This window comes from Hibiscus syriacus, unplaced genomic scaffold, assembly GCF_006381635.1.
Source record: "Hibiscus syriacus cultivar Baekdansim isolate YM2019G1 unplaced genomic scaffold, ASM638163v2 tig00110577_pilon, whole genome shotgun sequence".
In the NCBI taxonomy this organism is placed as follows: Eukaryota; Viridiplantae; Streptophyta; class Magnoliopsida; order Malvales; family Malvaceae; genus Hibiscus; species Hibiscus syriacus.
The window spans coordinates 223,106-244,228 of NW_024062788.1; the positions used below are offsets into that span (position 1 = coordinate 223,106).

Sequence of the window (21,123 nt, forward strand, 5' to 3'; positions counted from 1 at the left end):
TTTTTAGCCTAGAATCGGCTAAACCTTGGCTCTGATACCATTAAATGTAACACCCCCAACCCGTACCCGACCTGGATTCGAGTCCGAGGTGTCACATTGACTTTTCAAAACATTTACTTGTATAAAATAGTGAGTAATTAAAAAAAACTTTGATAACATTTAACTTATTCAAAACGTTTACAAAATATATCAGAGTTCATACAATTTATATCCTTAGATTACATGCCAACTACACTCTATAACCAGTACATATATTTTCTGATCTGACATTTGGTAAGGATAATTGACATGTCTTGCTCCGCATTACTCTTTACTCTTCCCGAAACCTACGTGTGAAACAATCACACGCTAAGTCGAAGACTTAGTGAGGCATAACAACTTATAATGCACTTTATAACATATATCAATACATGCATGTTATGTTCTATCATGGTATACCAATTCCATGCATTCTTCGTATCATATAAAATCATATCAGATTAACTACAGTAGATACATACATACACATAATTCATCCTTAACAATTTATCATACCACTAACATATATTTGTTCATATCTCTGGATTAGCCCATGTACATATGTGAGAACTATCGATATGTGAGTCTATAGAGGTTGTGCACTAATGCTGTCACCACAGCTCGTATTAGTCCCACTGAGTGGCATATGAAATTTGTCCCGAAGGACCTGTGAATTTGTCCCGAAGGACCTATGAGTTGTCCCGAAGGACCTATGAAACCCTCAACTCTTGGCATGCCAACTATACCCCTAGCTCTCATGACACATAACATGGGCATTATCATTTATTTCATTTCAAATATTCACATAAACATGTAATTCACTTTCACATATCACGTATTACATAGCTTCTTTTCATATTATCACATAGTCACATAGTTCACTTACACGTAGATCATTTCCATATAATTCACATGTCACATATCTCATGTTCTTGTATAATTTCTATCATTTCTCACCCAATCACCTTTATTCATGTAAACATACTTATCATATCTTGTTCACATAAGATCATATACTTCATATAACATATAGAAACACCTAGAACAGTTTTACGTAGCTTATATCAATTTTCAGAGTCCTTTCATATTATCTGATGACATATATCATATAGATATATAATAGCTGATATAATATTATCTACCTTATGCTCCATTTCTTTGTATCCCCTTTTTTCATATCAGCATACATTTACATATTCTTATATGTCCTATCAATATCCTATAAACTTACTCATATTCTCATATATCATATTTTAATATAATTTGAATAGTAATACTCTATAATTGTATCATATAATGATTTTACCCAAGTACTCCTTTATAAAGTTTATATTACATGTTCAATTAGTCTCATGCTATCTTATAAATAATTTCCATTTATTTTATATCATTTACCTTTTCCACTCACATAAACCATCTATTTATTTAGTTCCATTTCTCATGACTTCCTCAATACTCTTTAATAAAACTTTGTAGCTCTTCACTATAATACATAAACCATAGTTTCCTTTAATTTATCAATCTTCCCTATATTACTTATGTATCCTTATTTATGCCCTCGAATTCATACTATTATCTTAGAGTCTCCTAACATTTCTTGTATAATTACTTATACCATACCATATAACTTATACTTGATTATCTTATTCTCTCATATTCATTTCATTTATTATGACTCTATCATATAACTTATTTCATGTTCTTCCATTATTACATATTAAAGTCTTACATACATCATATAACATATACAAAGCATATCCTTATCTTTAGTCATGCATACATACAATCAATGTAATATAGATAATCACATATAATTATAACTACACATAATCATGTCCATGACTTCATGCATATTACTCTAGGAAATGGACTCATCACAAGTCCTATTTCCATTAAACACTACATATCACTAGTATGCACTCACCTGGGCCTCGTTGTTTGAATCAATCCTAATCCTTAGTTTGTTCCGGAACAAGCTTTCATTCTATATCTACATAATAATACATTAATACTTATCAGTGTACTGATTGATATATTCGAAACTATCACTCCTTAGTCTCAAAGAAAAGCCAATTTCATCTTTTAATGAAGGTATGCATCGATGCACTACACCATGCATCGATGCATAAATCCTATTCGATGTTTGTATTTAATGGGGATGCATCGATGCACTACTTATGCATCGATGCATAAATCATATTCGATGTTTTCTATTTAAATTCATGCATCGATGCACTGCATGTGCATCGATGCACCTTAAACAATTTCTGGTATTTATCATCGATGCATCGGTGCACAATGAATGTGCATCGATGCACATTGCCCATAACTAACATTTTAGCACGTAAATCATCAACTCTTCCCTTAATTATTCTATTTTAAGCCCCTATTTTGACATTAAACTCAACTACTATAACTTGAACCAACTTCTATCCATGTAAATCATCTTTAACCTCAAAATCCTATCTTCTTTATGAGATTCAAGAATCATACCAAATTTTCTATATGTTCTAAATCCAATTCTAACACTTAATACTTCTTAATTAAGCTGATGACAAGTCAAATCCAACTTTAGAACTTCAAAAACCTTTCTATAACAAAAGTTCATTTATAAACCCTTAATAGAAATTCCTTTCTAATTCTATCTCTTTGGTGTTTTAAACTTATATAAGCTTTCCTTAAGCTTATATAACTCTCAAAGACTCAAATCCAACTTAAAACTTTCAAGAAATCATAAGCTAAATCAAACTTACCTTTGCTCTTGGCTTCCACGTGAAGAAGAAGAAGGAGAAGAGAATTCTGGAGAATTCTCTCCCTCTCCACGTGTATATAATTCCCTTTTCTTTTTTTTTCTTTTTTTTTAAAATGATCAAATGACCATTTTACCCTTTATTTCCTTTAATAATTACTGAATAACCTTCATCATATTTCCAAGAAGTCATTGAACTATTCAATTATCCTACTTTAGTCACGAAATTCTGAAACTTTACAATTTGGTCACTAACCCGGTAATGCGGATATTACATATTTGCTCAAAATCAATGATCTTTAACACATGATGATGTGGGATTTCAGCATGTCTCAGAATTGCTGATATGAACGTTCAAAAATGCATCAACAATCTTAATTCTGATTGAAATGGGCTTTCAGCATGCCCCGACATTTGCTTCTTGTTAATCTGAGCCTTCAAAATACCCCACATGGATATGTCTGAAGGAACCTTTAAAATGCCCCAACATTTGCTGATACAGATGTTAAAAGTGTGCTCAACATTACTTCTTGTTGAGATGAGCCTCCAAGAATGCCCCAATATTCTATTTCTGGTTTAAATGGGCCCTCAAGATGTCATTCTAGATCTGTCTGAATTGGGCTTTTGAGATGCCTCAATTTTCTATTTCTAGTTTACTCTCGACGTCTGTTTGATTGAAATGTCATGATCCCCACGAGGTCCAATTTTGACAATGAACTGTTGTAGGTACTTGTAGCTTTATTCGTGCCCCAAATTTGTTTATCTTGAATACTCTCATTCTGGTGTCACTAAACAGTAGTATTGTCAAGTAACTGGAGAAATTCTCTTCATGTTGTCACAAATTTAAGAAGTACTCAATCATTTTGACAAAAACGTCTGAGATATGTGTCTTCTGAATGAGGTGACCATTTTCTGTATCTGGAGGGGTCTAGTCAGACAGAGTAGTATAAATTGCTTGGTAATTTATTCCAGGCTGACATAGTGAACCTTGTTTTCAGTGAAGGCTATTTCTGGAATATACTTTTCTATGGGCGAGAAACCAATTTATGTGAACAGTAATCTGATGCAACAACAAGACTACATATACAGTGGTACAGGCTTTTGAAAAATCTGCACTCATACAACATGTTGATTCTGATAACAACTCATCTGATTATGAAGCAATATTTTAGGATGATTTCACAGATATTGATAGTTCTTCTGATATTGAGGAAATCCTGAATTCTGATTCTAATGAGGAGAGTAAACTGTTATACTTGACAAAAATGGGATTCTCAGAGGCTGAGGCTTCAATAGCCATGGAGAGATGTGGTCCAGATTCATCAATTGCAGAGTTGACAGATTTTATATGTGCTGATCAAATGGCTAAGGCTGCTGACGTACTTCTTCCAGTAGAAGGTAGGAATTCATTATACAATGACCCCAATTACAAGCAAAGGCGAAACTTGGGTTATGATTTTTGAAAAGGAAGAAGCAAAGGAAGCTTGAAAAGAAGCTTCTTAATGAAGACGATCATGCAGTTCATCTTTCAATTCCAATGATTGGTTCTGGGGTTCCTACCGAATCAGATCAGATAACTCAAAGAACACTTCCAGAAGATGCTATTGGGTCTCTTTATTTCTACTATGAGCAAATTCATCTTTCAAATCAAATGATTGATTTTGGGGTTCATACCAAATCAGACCAGATAACTCAAAGAACACTTCCAGAAGATGCTATTGGGTCTTCTTATTTCTACTACGAGAACGTGGCACTTGCTCCAGTTTAATGTCTGGACTGGAATATCACAGTACTTATTCGATGTAGAGCCAGAATTTGTAGATTCGAAGCATTTTCATGCTGCTACACTGAAAAGGGGATATATTCATAATCTGCCAATTGAGAACAGATTTCCTCTTATTTTGTTTTCTCCACGCACTATACATGATATTTTTTCATTGACAAAGAAATGATGGCCTTCCTGGGATCCAAGAACAAAGTTGAACTGTTTACAAATATGTACAGGAAGTGCCAAATTGACAGAAATGATCTGTAAGGCTCTTGAAGCTTATGACGATAAGCCACCTTCGAGTGTCCAGAAGTATGTTCTTGATGAGTACTGAAAATGGAATCTGGTATGGGTTGGAAGGAATAAAATTGTTCCACTTGAACCTGATGAGGTGGAAATGCTTCTAGGTTTCCCTAAAAACCATATACGAGGAGCTGCTAGAGACATGTTCTCTAATGATATCAATGTCCTATCTCTTTTCTATGGAATCAGTGATGCAGAGGTTGCCTTATACTGTCTTGGTATATCTTTGAAAACAGATGTGTAAGAACTGAATGATGATCGGTTGGAGCAATTGATGAGTAGATTTGTCGAATTCGACCTTGTTGTCGGTGGCATCCAACGTAACAACCTTTCTGGAAGAAATAAACATCATCAGGATGAAATAGAAGATTTTTGTTGGTGCATTTTCTTGCAATGACTGCTACAGTGACTATCTCTACTGCTGCTCCAAAATACACACTGCCATATCCCACTCTTCCCTAACCATGGAAAGGTTTAGTTGATGGTAAAACTGGTTATCTCAACTTTTGGAATCCTGTACAGCATACAAGTGTAGAATATGTTCCAATGTCTTATTCTATGCCATAAGTTCTCAATTTCAAATTCAGCAATCTTCTGAAGGACATAATGGATATAATCTCGACAAAGAAAATGATCGGCATAGAAGAAGTAGCAATGATGTATCAAGACTTGAGCCAGCATCACGGTATAACCAGAGTGTAGGTAGTGACTTGTTCATGGCTCTATGATGTAATCTTCTAGAGAACATGAATTGATGGTTGGGGAAAATAATATGTCTGGTGATGCTTATCGCCCTCAGCATGAGATAAACAATAATCTTTCTTGATGAGCTACTAATAATGTCATAGGAGAGTGTCACAAGTTCAATTCTCCAGACTTTCTGGCTTCATGGACCACTTGTCTTCAAAAATGTGAAGTGCTTCATTATTCTGGCCTCGTTTATTCTTTTTCTACAACAGAGGTAGAATAAGCAACAATTGCTTCAATGACCTTTCTCATTTGAGACTATCCTGTTTGAAAATGTTTTTTTATCCTTTCTTTATCGAAGAATGAAAGAATTTTTCAAAGTAATGCCCTTCTCAGGTTCATAATAGAATCAAATCATAAGCATGAATTCAAAGAATATCAAAAGAATCAACAATTCTTTAATGTTTTAGAATTATAGCTCTTTGACAAGTATCAAAATTTGGTTTGATTTCAGGATGGCTTTCCTATCTTCTATGTTTACATCTATTTAAGATGTCACTCCTCTCTCTCTTTGAACTTTGTCACATGACTTACTTTAAGGACTTGGTATTTTAACCGGATGCATACAAAATGACGCAACTAGGATTACCAATTACTAGACCTTTCAGAACGCTTCCATTTCAATTCTCTGAAATCCTTCATTTAAACTTATCTAACCAAATTAGTGCGAAAATATCATTCTAATAATGAAATTTCTGAGTGCTTGTGTGAAGTTGACTATAACAGGTGTTTCACAACTCCCTTAGTCCATCTCTTAACACATTTGCCATTTTGGCAAGCTGAATTCAGCTTTATTGTATATAATAAAATAATCACCTTTATCAGGCTAATTGAAACTTATCCATAAAGCCAGGGCTATTAACCAATTGCTCTAGAGGAACAGTTTTATTGCATATAATAATATAATGGGTTAGCTGAATATTATCCATAAAGCCGGGGCTATTAACCAATTGCTTTAGGGGGATAACTCAAGCATAACAGACTAGTTGAATATTATCCATAAAGACAGGGCTATTAACCAATTGCTTTAGGGGGATAACTCAAGCTTTATTGTATATAATAATAATATGAGTATACATGTCAAACTTCTTAAGCTTGTTAAGAAGAACCTGTTATAGTCTAGGTGTTTTGGAGGAAGTCAGAAAATCTCTTCATTAGAGTTCAATTCCCAAGAAACTTATTTAAACTAGATTTACCTATTTGTAAAAACTATGTTCATCATCGAATGTCATCAATAGAAAAATACTCTAGTCAGTTTTGTAATGTAATACACCAATGATGCCCCATGTTGTATGCTCCTATATATAAATACCAAGCCTTTTTGTAATTCCTTTCAATAGGAGTAGGCTATCTCATATTTGTAATAGGATATTGTTTGGGTGTATTTCTTCTGAGGTAAGATCAATGGTCCTTGTTTTTCTGGTTTTCAATCTTGATATTTTGTCAAAGATTACGACTCTAATCATGCAGAATTTTTAATCCAGTTGATATTCAAAGAACTGCAAGATTACAAAATTGATTCAATGCTCATAACCTTAAAAGCAACACAAATTTATTTATTGCAAAAAAAAAACGGAGAAAGGAACAAAAACAAGTTCAAACAGAATGCTGAAAATAGAAAGGTACTACAGTGGTAGATAATAACTTCCACTTATTTATTTATCATGCCACATCTTTTCTGTAACTGGTCAAGGATTTTCATCCTTATTTGCCCCCCATTTCTTGATCATTTCTTGTGTCAACTTCTTTGGATAAACCTTCAGATACACAACTCTTTCCTTCTTCCTGAATAGTTTCCATCATCATCTTTTTCTCCCCTGACTGTAGATTGAGCTCATTTCTAGATCCAGAACAACTTTTACTAAGGATGACAGCTTTGCCCTGATTCTGATTATATATTTCGGCTGTAATTGGAGTAGTATTCACCATACTCTTTGTATTGTACACTACCTCACTTGTTCTTAGAAAATCTTATACAGGTGTTTGAGGTTTCTTCAGACTTGCATCTTTTTCATTCATTCTTAGACCTATAGGCCAGTCTCGAATTACCTCTCCTTTTACTTCTTTATCATTTATAATTAGGGAGGTATTGAAAATTGAACGTTTTATCTTTGGCTCAAATACTTCATTTTCTTCTTCCCCTGCAGCATGTACTTCATTTGTTTTGATACTACCAACTCCATTTTGGGATTTGATTCCCGATTGTTTGATCAAAACAGAATGATCCTCCACTTCTATGATTCCCTGAACCAAAAGGTCTGGAACTCGTCGTTTGAAGCGACCACAATTCTCAATGGAGTGTCCTCGGGTTTCATCATGATAGTCACAAAAGACTTTCTCATTATACCAACTTGGATATGGAAGCAACAAAGGCTTAGCTCGACATGGAGCAATAATCTGGGCCTGAAGCAACTTGTAATATATCTTGCTGCATGAAACTGAATGAAACTTGGGTAAAATTTCTCCAGACATCACTGTCTCATTATAACTGTTTACTTTTCTTTCTTTAGCTTTCTTCAATGGCACTGAAACTTCTTCCATACTTCTTTTCAACTTGATCTTTGTCGTATTTTCTAGGGTTATACCCGACTTTTTGTGGCTTATTGGATTTCCACATTCCCTGACAAAATTCTGGTCATTTGTTTTCATTGTATCAGCTACATACTTCATAATTCCATTCAAATATTTTACAACAGGATCCTCCGAGGGTTTCTCTCCATGGATCACAACATTCATCAGGTTCATCAGCTTGGTCATTTGCTCTTTTGAATCATCCTGAAACTTTTTTGCATGATCAGCCATCTCTTGTTGAGTCTTGATAAGTTGCTCTTGCAATTTCTCAATTCTACCAACCCTTGCTAAAATCTCATTCATAGCTATTATCCTTCTTTAGGAAGACCAAGTTAGCTCCACTTTGATTTCAAAAAATTTGTCATGGAATTCTCCACGAATTATTCCACGTTGTCATGATTAAATGCATGGAAAATAGTTTAAAATAAAATGTAATTATGTAAAAATGAAAATGTAAATACAAATGTAAAAAATGCAAACGTAAATGCAAATGTAAATATGTGAATGTAACAATAAAAATGCAAATTGTGCAATACAAAAGCAAACATAAAAGTATAAATACAAAAATGAAAAATGCAAAGATGCAAAATGCAAATGTATGTATGAAAAGGTGTTTTCTCAAGAATGATCATCTTAGAAAAGATTTCATTGAACACAAAAGTTTCAGTACATCAAACAAAACTTTTACATGTATGGGACATCTTTCAGTCCTAACTTCTCTAAAGTCGAGTTAATTTCCATTCATGCTCAATAGTTGAATTATCAGTCTGCTTCAATTCCTCGTAAAATCAGGTTGGTCTATCAGCTTATGGGTCATATTGCTTGTCTGGACTGCAGCTTCTTCCATGACATTCTCTTTCATCTTCTGTGTCACTTCTCGGAGTTGCTCATTTTCCCTTGTAAGAGAACCTTTCTGTCCAAGAAGTTCTTGAATAAGATCTTCATATATATTGCAGTTCTTTTTCAGCTTGGTGACCCCTGTGATCCACTCTTCTGGGGCGTTTCCTATGCCAGCATTTCGAAAGGCTTGACTGATCTTCTGAAAATCTTCATGCATGGTTTTCATTTATGTGCTCAATTTCTTGTTTTGGTCGTTCAAGTCCTTCAAATAACATGCTTGAGCTTCATAAAAACCTCCACTACTCTGAATGCCCTGACTGTTGTTCTTACCATAGACTGCTTTTGGTATCAATCTGGTAGGATCTTTGTGTAACACTTTTGGTATTAATATAACTGGTTCTCTATGTACAAAACTTCCCTCGATCGTCGTAGTTTCTTCAGGATGTTTTTCCTTGGCCGCATCATATTTTGTTTGATCATAAAACTTTTTGTCCATTTACGATTTCTTTCTAATTTGATGAACAGTCTTTCAAGTCAACACCTTTTGATTATGCCATGATCATACAATGCAAGCAAAAGAAATAAGAAAAAATAAAATAGTTAGTACCAATTAATGGAAAAAAATCTATTTATCAAGGTATAAATCCTAACCTCATGCTTTCTAGTTCTATGCTTTGTTTGGAAAAATTAGCTTAACCGCATGATTTCTAGTTTGCATACATTTATTCAGAAAAAAGAAATGGAAATAAAAGCTAGAACTTATTTCTCCTTTGTGTATACCTACTGACAAAATTTCGGCATGGTTTCAGATCGGGAGAGTTTCTAGGTTTAATATATGCAGGGCTTCAGTTCTAGGAGTAAAGGTACTCGAACTGTCCTTGTTGATGCCCCCTTGGGCTGTCAAACCCTCAATCCTAGTCCATCACAGACTTAAGCGGATCGAGTTCAATTCGAGGGGACACATTTCTTTATGCCTGACACGGAGAATAAATTCTCACGAAGACATAGAGCATATGAACCCCGAAAGCTACTTGCTAGGTCTGACACGGAGAATAAATTCTCACGAAGACGTCGCTTTCACTCCCACTTAAAAAGGGACAAGCTTGATTAGAAAGCTTTATGTTATGCAATGCAAGTGTTGTGTGTGAGGAGAAATGTTCAAACCTCTGACAAACAATTAAATGAAAATTTTAATATTTGAAAATAAAGTAAAAATAAAAAATATAATAAATATTATGAAAATCATAAGTAATAAAAATTTTGAAAAAAAAGAATTAAAAATTAAATAAATAAATTTTTAATTTCTAATTAATAGAGACAATTTATAATTAATTTCAAAGCATGACCAATCATTCCCCAGCGGAGTCGCCAAGCTGTCGTAACCGGTTTTCGTCCGGGCACGAAATTTTACTTGGCGGGAAAAGTAATATGAATAAATTAATGATTTTGATTTTAAAAAATATTTTGGGAGTCGCCATCGGCCTTTTGGGTCAGGTAGGTCGAATACCTAAAAAATCATCTTTTAATTTAAAAGATAAACTAGTCTGCGTTTTAACCAAAAATTTGTTCTTTTTAATAATAAAAAGGGATTCGTGTTCGGTTACGTTTAGGGAAGGATTAGCACCCCTACAACGCCCAAAATTGGTACTTTTTTAATTATAATTATCTCTAATAATAGAATTTAAGAATTCAAATATATTTAATTTATAATTCTGTTATCTCAAATTTATTACTATAATTTTAAGAAAATCTATTAATTTATATATATTTATAAATAAAATATTTATTTATTTAGAAATATCAGAAAATGACTTCTAGGTTCCTTAAGACAGCTCTTTTCTTAAAAATAAATAAATATTAAAATAACATCTTTCTAAAAATAATTAAAATAAATTAATATATATATAATTTATAAAAATATGATATTTATTTATTTAAGAATATCAGAAAAGAACTTCTAGGTGATTTAAGACAGCCCATTTCTTAATATTAAAAAATAAATATTAAAATATGATTATTTTTCTTAAAAGTAATTTATATAAAATTAAAATTTTAAATAGGATTTTTATTTAATATATATATAAAATATAAAAATAAGTAAATAAATATTATTTATTATATATATTTATATGATACATAATAATAATTAATAATAATTAAATATATAAACATATAAAAATAAATAAATAACGACTAAAATAAATAAAAATAAAATTATATTATTAAAATATAAACGATAATAAAACTTGTAAAATAAATGAAAGTTAAAATTAAGGACTAAATTATAACATATTAAAATTAAAAGCTCTAATTTAAAATATTATAAAAACTAAGTATTAACAGTATGATTTATCTTATATTAATTATTCGGGATTGAATTAAAAATTAATAAAGTTACAGGGGCTAAATATATTATTTACCCTAAATTACATAATTTCTGGAAAGGACTAAAAATATAATAAAATAAAATATAGGAATAAAATTAAAATGCTCTAAAACTTAATTTAGTGACTAAAATACAAGTCTATAAAATCAGGAGGATAATTCGTATGGTTTTCCCATCCGGGAAATTACACAGAGACCCTCACCAAAACTACGTCGTTTTGGTAAGGGTATAAACAGGCCAAAATAGGCCTAAATTATCATTTCTCTCCATTGGCTTCTCTCTCTTAGAGAGAGACTAGAGCTCCCTCACCGGAGGAATACCGGTGACCGGCCGGTCACCGTCGCCGGCCACCGTCGCCGGCCACCGTCGCCGCCCACCGTCCACGGTGGCCGGAATTTTACAAAATTACCCAAAAAAATCCTCTTTTATTTCTAAATCCGATTTCGGCTTCCTCTTGTTCTAAAAACCCCCCAAATTCCGTAGATCTAAATTTTTACCTTCGTTTTTTTGGTGGTTTTCCGGTGATTTAGATGCTCCGACGAAGGTAAGTTGCTCGGTATCTTCACTCTATTTTATTATTTTTTTTGTTTGATTGCTCTGCCCCCTCCCCTTTGCTTCATTGATGGGGTTTTTTATAGGCTTTTTCGTACACCCTTTGGATCGGTTAAAGGAGGATAACCCGGTGAGTCACTGGCCAAAGGAGGTGATGGAAGCCACTGGAACTGGGACGTGGAGGGGCTGCTGTCCCAGCTTGCTGGAGGCTGTTTGTAGCTGCAACGTGGAGAGGCAGCTGTCGTTGGTTGCTGGATAGGGAAGGTAAAAATGGTGATTACACATGTGGCATGGAGTTTTGGAGTTATGTAACAAAGGCTATCGCAAGAATTTGCTTTCTAAACCTTGTTGCTCAATTAGTAGCTTTCTGCAAATTTTGTTGCTTCTGCATAATTTGAATATTACCGTATGGAATCAGTGCAAGTGTATCTGTTCGGTGGCTTCTATTCTTCATAAATTTGTTCTTTTGAACATTAGAAAGAGGTATATTTGCAAAAACCAATCACATGATGTTTAACAGAAAGTATAGGTGGTATGCTGCAGAATAGATTCTCGCTGGGCACATACTTTCTACTGTCATTCAACCACAATACTTGTTTCGCTTCAGCCATGTGTTTCTCGTGATTGGAGAGCGACAACACCGTTAGAGTTACTGGGACCTGTATCACATGGACCCAGGAGGCGTAACTTGATGATCGCCAAAGACAGTTCGACTGAATTTGCTGTGCCAGAAAAGATAAATGAGAAGCACATAAGACCATGAGAGCTAGTTGTTCTTCTACACTGTAGCATCTAAGAGTAGATCAACAATATTTGTGAAGCAACTGTCTTAATTACAACTAGATTTTCGAGCCTAAGCTCATTCTAGATCTTGCAGGTTGAACCCTTTATCTGGTCAAAGTTTTCATTTCTTAATTATCAGTAAAATAGAAAGTAAAATACACACAATAACATGGAGTATAGACTAAGCCCAAGGGTTTGTTTTAATGAGCTTAATCTTGGAAAGGTAAATAAGAACAGATGATGTAAAAAACACTCGATACCCTTTGTAGTATTGGAAACTGTGGAAACCAAAGGAGAAGCATCCGAGTTCTTTAAACTATATCAGTTATCTTTTCAATAACTATACAAATAAATTTCATACCAGACATCACCCTTTAGTTTCTGTTTTAAGCTGTCAATGGTACAACGCACAGTTGGATGCAGATTCAAAATCATCTGCTCCCTAGAGTTGATAACAAAAGGTAAAAGAATAAAAATGAAAGTCAATTTCATATCATGTAGTATGTGTTTTCCACATGCATTTTGATGAACTGTTTGTAATCTTTATAACTTTCTGTTTCGGTTTCGGTTGCCGTAGCTTTCTATGGACATTTTCTTCAACATTATCGTTTACTTTTATCATATCGACTTTTACTATGTGATGATCTGAAGTCCCTTTTGATGACAGGACTGAATACGACCCTGGAAAAAACTTGTATGGCGAATTCGGTGATGCCAATATGTAATCGACCCTAGTACCGTACTTGCACGTTCCCTGTACACCTGCATCGGATTGAAGCGATTTTCATTTCATGTCGATGAATGGATTTATAATAAAAAAGTTCAAAGAGAATGGTTTCGTACTTTGGCCTTTGGCAATCACGACCACGGGTTCACATTCCCCTGCAAAGTCCTTAGCATCGGTATATTGTTTGATCTTCAGAAACTTCATCACTTCAACCTTTGGTATCGGCTTCCTCATCTCCTCATTGTACTATAAAAAGTCAAGTTCATCTGAAAATTGTTAGTTCAAAATCCTGACAGATGTTCAGGAAAATGTCTGCATATAATATACACACCTTTACAATATCCGTCCACCTTTCATTTGAGTAATCGGTTTCTTCCAAGGAATTGAGGCCTCCGGCTAGAATGTGTGGACCATCACTCGAGTGAATTATCGCATTTATCTGCTTCATGCGCCAGTTCTCATCAAGATGATCAAGGTGCGTGCAATGGAAGTCTACTTCTCCGGCCTCGGGTACATCGATGGTCGCCTTTAGGACATTCCTGTCATCGAAAATCCCAGGCGTTGTTCATAGCTAACAAAGAAAGAACTTCATATATTTAAGTCACTTTCCGTTCTGTTTCATTAGTCCTTTTTATTATGTCAATGATTTATAAAGCCCACTGGTATTGCATATACAACAGCAATCCTCTTACCTAACTTCAATTGATATACTTTCGAATCATGATTTTGTTTTCCACTGAAACAAACAAAAAGTAAAGCTCAACAGTATATACCACTATATCTTCTCCACTTTTAAGTACTACTAACAGCTATAGTTTAACTACTTATATTTGTCGTAATTTGATCATTTTCCCACAAGAAAAAAGACATAGCCAAAAACTGCGTGTTTGGTGACATGCATCATTCCCAGATTTCCCACACGCAAGTAAGATTGAATGTTACTTGGAATAATAAAATTTCCAGGAAGCCAGCAGTTATAGAATGATGATTCCTTAATATGAATCGTAACAGAGAAAAATACAAGACTGACCTGAAATCTGTATCATCAAAGATCTTCTGCACTTTCCATCGCTTGATTGGCCACTTGGAAAGTACGGCGTTGCCGTATTCCGGCGCCCAGCTCTCGGCAAACACATAGTTCATCCCCAAAGCAGCAGCTAAATCGGACAATGGCTTCATTGCTTTCTCTTCCTCTGCTTTCACATCTTGTAGAGCTAATATATCAGCATCCAACTCCCTCAACACTTCAAACACAGTCTTTCGGCTTCTAAAACTCTCGGAACCATCGACCCTATTTCCCATATCTTCAGAAAAACTCACTGCTGATCTCAACGGAGATTTGCCTCTCCAAGTTCTACTTGAAGAACCATCCTTTTCACGTCCTTCTGCAAAGCTCAGTTGCCGATTCCGCAACAAAGATATCTCGTTGTCCGGTAAATCGATCGACACCCTTTGCCTGGATTTCGCATATTTTTTCTGGCGGGAGAGATTCTCCTTGTCGTTCATGGGATGCAGGGGAGATTGCTTCAGTATACTTTTTGGTCCATCACTCGTGGACTTTGAGCGCCTACCATCCGGAGAACCACCATTGTCATAATCTAAACTCGAAGACTTATCTGCTATAGGAATTGCGGGGGCCATAGAAAACAGGGAAGCATTGAAAGTCGCTATACGTATGGGCCTCGACGAGTTTTGTCCATCTTGGTGAACTTTGGAAGATCCATTATCGGTCCGAGTCTTGGGGTCTGATTTCCGAAGCCTTTTGATGACGATTATAGACTTGGACCGGCGGCGAACAGGCCACCGGAGGCTGGAACAGAGACGCTTGATTCTCTTGTTGAGGAGCTTGAGCATGGTGGAGAAGTGGGTTGTGAACAAAATGGGTTGTAAAGCTTTTGAAGATTGCATGAGAGAAGAAAGAGTTACACAGGAGTTTTCAAAGAGTTTGAAAGAAAGAAATAATAAACAGTTTCATGGCATCAAAGCAAAGATTAGGTTATAAAACATGGCTGGCTGGTTGGTTTCTGTTAGGAGTGGAAGAGAAGAAGCTGACTTCCAGGAAAGGGTAGCTGACACGTGGCAGTAAAGCAAGGGTTGAATGTGACTTTTCTGCTTCCAATACAGAGAGGAGGGTAAGGAAACATTGCCGACTGCTCTCCAAATATATATATATTGCAATTTGTGCCTCTTTTAATTTAATATATATATTTTTGGCAAGTGAAGTTAAAAATCTTTACCACTTTAGAAAGTTGTTAAATGTATTTAAATTACATTAATTAAAATAACAAAAAAAGAATATAAATTTGTTAATTCTTTTGTGGGTATTTTTTAATTTTACAACTAATGTATCTTACACTAATTTTTTTTATCAGAATAAGATTCTAATGTTTTTGTTATACTTATATTTATAATTCTGCCTTTATATTTTAATTTAATACAATTTAATTCATCTATTTTATAATAAGTAAGCAGGGTCGTGGCTATGTTGTTGGAGGTCCTGTGTAAATTCTTATAAAGGGACCCTTAAATCTCGAACTTATTTTTGAGCCCCTATTTTTTGGGCACACTTTGCACACCATCAGCCACGCCCTGTAAATAAGTTCAAATAGTTAATATTATTCATTATTCAAATTAAAATGTTTACTTCATCTTTTCTAAAGATGACACTATTAGGTATGTTGCAATATGTGTAAAATTTTAATTTGCAAATATGTTTTAAAATTTGAATCAATTTATCATTTACATTAGATCCATCAATTCAAATTAATTAAGTAATTCACCAAATGTCTAAATTCGTCAAAAATCGTATTTTGTGAGTCCAAATAAATTTTAAAATGTAAAACAGGTTAACCATTTGTAAAATTAAAGGAATTTTGAAGGATTGATATTCAAATCTATAATTTATAAGCACGAATTAAACTACCTTAACAGTAAAGGAAAATTTTATAATTTATAAAAATAGAATTAAATAATGAACACTCAACTATTAATATTACGTATAAAAGGGACTCAGTAGTTAATGGATTAATGTTACTCTTGATGTCTCTACTTTGAGCATCACGTCTATAAGAATGTACGATCGTTTATTATCAAATGATTAAGAATCTTTTAAACATATACTACTTTATATTACCTCAAACAAATAAAAAAACTACTAATATTTATATCTGTTTTAAATTCGTTACGAATAATAAAATAAAATATCTAAATTCAAACATATTCAAATTTACAATATCTAAATTCATTTAAAAAATAACCGTAAAAAATTGATTATTTGTAATTATAATGACCACTGTTATCCTTATTTTTTTTTTCTTAAAACATTATCTGAAATGATTAACTATTATTTAAATAACTGATAATATCATAAATTACGTAAAATTAAAATTCATGAACTGAACTTTAAATTTGAGTATGATACATTAATTTATAAAATACATTAATGAGATATTATATAATTGAAAGAGGCAGCCAACAACTCCAATCATTATTTAATGGGTAAACCTTTTTATTACTTTAATTATCAATTTATTTCATTTTAGTATCTAAATTTTTATTTATTTTAATTCATACTGAACGTTTAGTTTTAATTTTATTTTAATTATTTATCATTAAATTTGAACGACTCTGCATTTTTATGGGTGAATAACACCATTCATCACTCAATTATCTTTTCACTTCTATTTTGGTTACTAAAGTTTTAAAAAAATAATTTAGCTACTCAACTTTCAAATTACTCTTGTGTTAATCACTCTAATTTATTTTCTTAATAATTTTTTGACATGAAATTTTTTATTATTGTTTTATTAATATATAATTAAAATAAAAAAAAATATTGAAAGTTAGAGTGATTAAATTAGGAGTAATTTGAAAGTTAAGTAATTAATTAAAAAAATTAAACTTTAGTGACCAAACTAGGAGTGAGAAGATAATTTAATGATGGATGGTGCAATTTACCAATAAAAAAGGTGCCACATACAAAAACACGATATGTTTTTAACAGCGACACGAACCAAGTGACCTCGGTGATAAAAGAATTGCTGTTATTCCTTGAGGTATTGCGTTCGAGCACCAGAAATGTCATAGATGTGAGCATTTAATGTCAAATTAGTTATTTATGAACAAATATTGTCTTGTACTTACCCCATATCCCATATCGATAAAAAAACAATTTTCTAATAATATGATACTAAAATGAAACAAAAATTAAACGTTAGATATAATTTTAAAATAAATGAAAGTTTATATACTAAATGTGTAGTCTACCCTTATTTAATTGATAATATAATTCTTATTTGAAAAGCCACGTCACTGGAAATCCGGCTTCTAAAACTCTCATTCCATGCAATTTCCAAATGGAGCCCCTATATCATGGATTTTTTTTTCTTCAATGGATTACATTTTAGATGGGAAAGCTATCGAATTTAAGATTATTTTGTAAAACGTAAAACTATAGCTTTGGTTCCTCTTTATGTTTAACATTACATATTTGAATACGGTAAAGGACCAAAATCATAATTTGACCATGGAAGCAAGCTTTGGAAAAAAAAATAGTATTTAAGCTAGCAAGCAATATTATAGCTTCATCCGAGGTCCCCCATCAAGGTTTCCAGTAAGGCTCCTGGATGGCATGGCATGGCATGGATATGAAAACAAAATAATAAGAAATTTGTGATGGGAAAGTGACAAAATGGCATCCACGAAAAGTAGGGAATGAATAAATAAATAGAGTTGTAAGGGTTAGGTGAAGAATAATGATATTTAAAGAGGACTAAATCTGAAAGTCCAGCTGGGATTTGCTGTTATCATCGATACGTGAGTTCCTTTTCTTCTCAACTAAATCACATCGACACCTTCTTCCTATAAGCCCTTTTGGCTTTTGGCTGTTGGGAGATTCTCCTCGCTTCATTTGAATTATTATTTTAATGTTAATGTGTCATAAAATTAATTTAATGTAATATTTTAACTAATATTTTTCGTCATTTGATCGTTATGGTGTTAATATGACGGTCCACGGTATTGATATGACAGTCTACCTGTCATGTTTGAGTTACCAATTTAAGTTATCCACCATGTTATCAACTACCGTGGACCACACGTTATCACAGTAATTATCAATGACAAAAAATGTTGGTCAAAAGACCTCATTAAACTTATTTTATGAGTTAAATGGCCACGTTAAAATGAATAATACAACAAGAGAAAATAACCTCAGTGACCAAAAATCCTAGATAATATACGATTTTGACCAACTTTTTTTGGATTTGCGAAAATGACCAACAAAATCGCAATGCGATCTCTAATGCGCATTGCGATCTCCACTATCGCAAATTCGCGTTGCATTTCGCGTTGCGATTTTCCATTTCGCGTCGCGATAGTTGAAAATCGCGTTGCGATTTTTCATTTCGCGTTGCGATTTTCCATTTCGCGTTGCGATAGTCTACAGTTGTCGTTACGATTTAAAAAAAAAGATTTTGTTTCTTAAGAATTTTCTCTAAAAAGATAGTATCCGCGCGGACGTGTCGAAGACACGTATGACCACGACCACGACCACGGCCCGAGACGGACGGCGGCGGCGGCGCGCGAGAGTCCCCCTTGTTCTCTATCACTCAACAAGGAAGTGGGAAAGCCAAGCCTTAAATATCATTCCCAATAGTATTTTCAATACTATGTGGGATTGAGCATTACCAACACTTGTTTCCAATACAATATGATTATTCAGGAAACAATTAACAATCATGCACCTTAAAACAACTGAATTAGCAACCAATTGCATTAGTATTATACGATTAAATATGTCATAATTAAAAGTCAATCTACAATCAATCGCGATTATTGTAATTTTAAGCAAAACATTCAAAAATAATATCACTATTTAAGGCTCAATCTCACATAGTATTGGGAACAAGTGTTGGTAATGCTCAAATCCCACATAGTATTGGAAACACTATTGAGAATAGTATTTAAGGCTTGACTTTCTCACTTCCTTGTTGAGTGATAGAGAACAAGGGGGACTCTCGCGCACCGTCGCCGCCGCCGTCCCGTCTCGTCTCGTCTTGTGGTCGTGGTCGTGGTAATGGTAATACGTGTCTTCGACACGTCCGCGCGGATACTATCTTTTTAAAGAAAATTCTTAAGAAACAAAATCGTATATTATCTGAGATTTTTGATCACTTAGGTTATTTTCTCATACAACAATCACATTATTATTTTTTTAAGTATAGGACCTCTAACTCCTTTTCGCCTATAATAATTTATTTTAAAATATTGAAATCTTCTTACATTTATGTTTAGTTTTATCGTTGATTATTGATTTGATAACTATAAAATTAAAAACGTAAAACAATTTTTTAAGTCATCTACATTTATAGTTTGTATCAAATTGACCCTAAAAAATTATAAACATAGATGATTGAAAAATAATATTGGTCAATTAATGCTAATATTTTGACTTAATAAACTATTTACCCCCTAAATTATACATATTTCACCGAGTTATCCTTTTTTTTGTCATTTAGCCCCCCTAAACTTTAAAAACGTTACACAAAATCCCATTTTCAACATTATTTGGAGAAAAAAAAACAGGTCAATCAAAGATAGCCACATTAACGCCTTACTTTTATTCTCTAATTTTTAGTTGATATTAATAAATGGGAGAAATTTTAATTAAATAAATTTAAAATATTAAAATAAATATCAGCTTTGGAATATTTACATAAGCCCATTTTTTTGTTTAGAAAAAAAAAATCAGATACTATTTTATTATATGGAGATCTAGAAGTTGAGCTTAAAGTGTAATGATTTATTTATATTTTTTCCCAAAAAAAAAATTATAATTGTTATATTTGTTGATGATTCGAAGGAGAGAAGGCTCCATCAGAGAACCCTTTGAGCTGGTAAATATGAAAAGGACTTGATCTTCGTTAAACAGAGTGATGATATGTAGGTTTAGAGGGGAAAATTAATAATGGATATAGTTTTTGTTAAGTTCAACTTACCTCACAGCAAATTCTTTTTCTTCTTGTCTCCTTTACCATAATTATTGCTTCCAAGTTATCCAGAATAAATCAAATAAAATTTGATAAGACAGAAAAGAAGATGAGGTTTTACAACTGCCGTTGAGACAATATTGGTATAGCATCAATAATTGTGTCTGTGTTTCTCTATAAGTATATGTACGCATGGTTTTTGCCCGAAAATTTTAAATTAGTATATATTTTAAGTATTTTATTAGTATTTATTTATTGATAGTCTGTTTTCGATCTTTTTAAAGTTTTATAAGTTGGTATTCTTTAAAATTTTAGAAATTCGTTCCATTAATAAAAAATTTTGTGTCCATAGTGTATGTTGTATAAGTTAAGTGGTCACAATAAGCTGTTGAGAAAGTGGTAGCTGCAAATCTTATCAGAACATTAATGGTGCACGAAGCTGGAATAATCACATGGTTCTGCTGCAGTGGCGCAGACAGTGTGGGTCCGGTCGAGGCATTAACAGAAAACAAAACAGCAGAAACCTTAACAGACTGTTAACTAAGTTGTCAGAATCATCAGTTGACACCAGAACTGGGATCAAAATCTTAGACGATCTCCAAAGCGCAGATATTTTTGAAGAATGCAGCTTCCTCTTCAACTCGGATAACTTGTTTACAAGGCATAAAGTTCTAAAATAATATTTGCCCA

At 33.2% G+C, this 21,123-nt stretch overlaps 1 protein-coding gene across 1 annotated transcript; it reads right to left on the bottom strand.

The window, feature by feature from the left end:
• Positions 1–12,998: 12,998 nt before the first annotated feature.
• On the bottom strand, positions 12,999–15,422 carry LOC120133125. Its single transcript, XM_039149775.1, has 4 exons — positions 14,475–15,422; positions 13,776–13,983; positions 13,561–13,690; positions 12,999–13,479 (listed from the first exon to the last, which is right to left on the bottom strand). Exons 1-4 carry the CDS (start codon positions 15,350–15,352, stop codon positions 13,211–13,213), a joined length of 1,485 nt encoding a protein of 494 aa, XP_039005706.1. The 5' UTR covers positions 15,353–15,422; the 3' UTR covers positions 12,999–13,210.
• Positions 15,423–21,123: the final 5,701 nt, after the last annotated feature.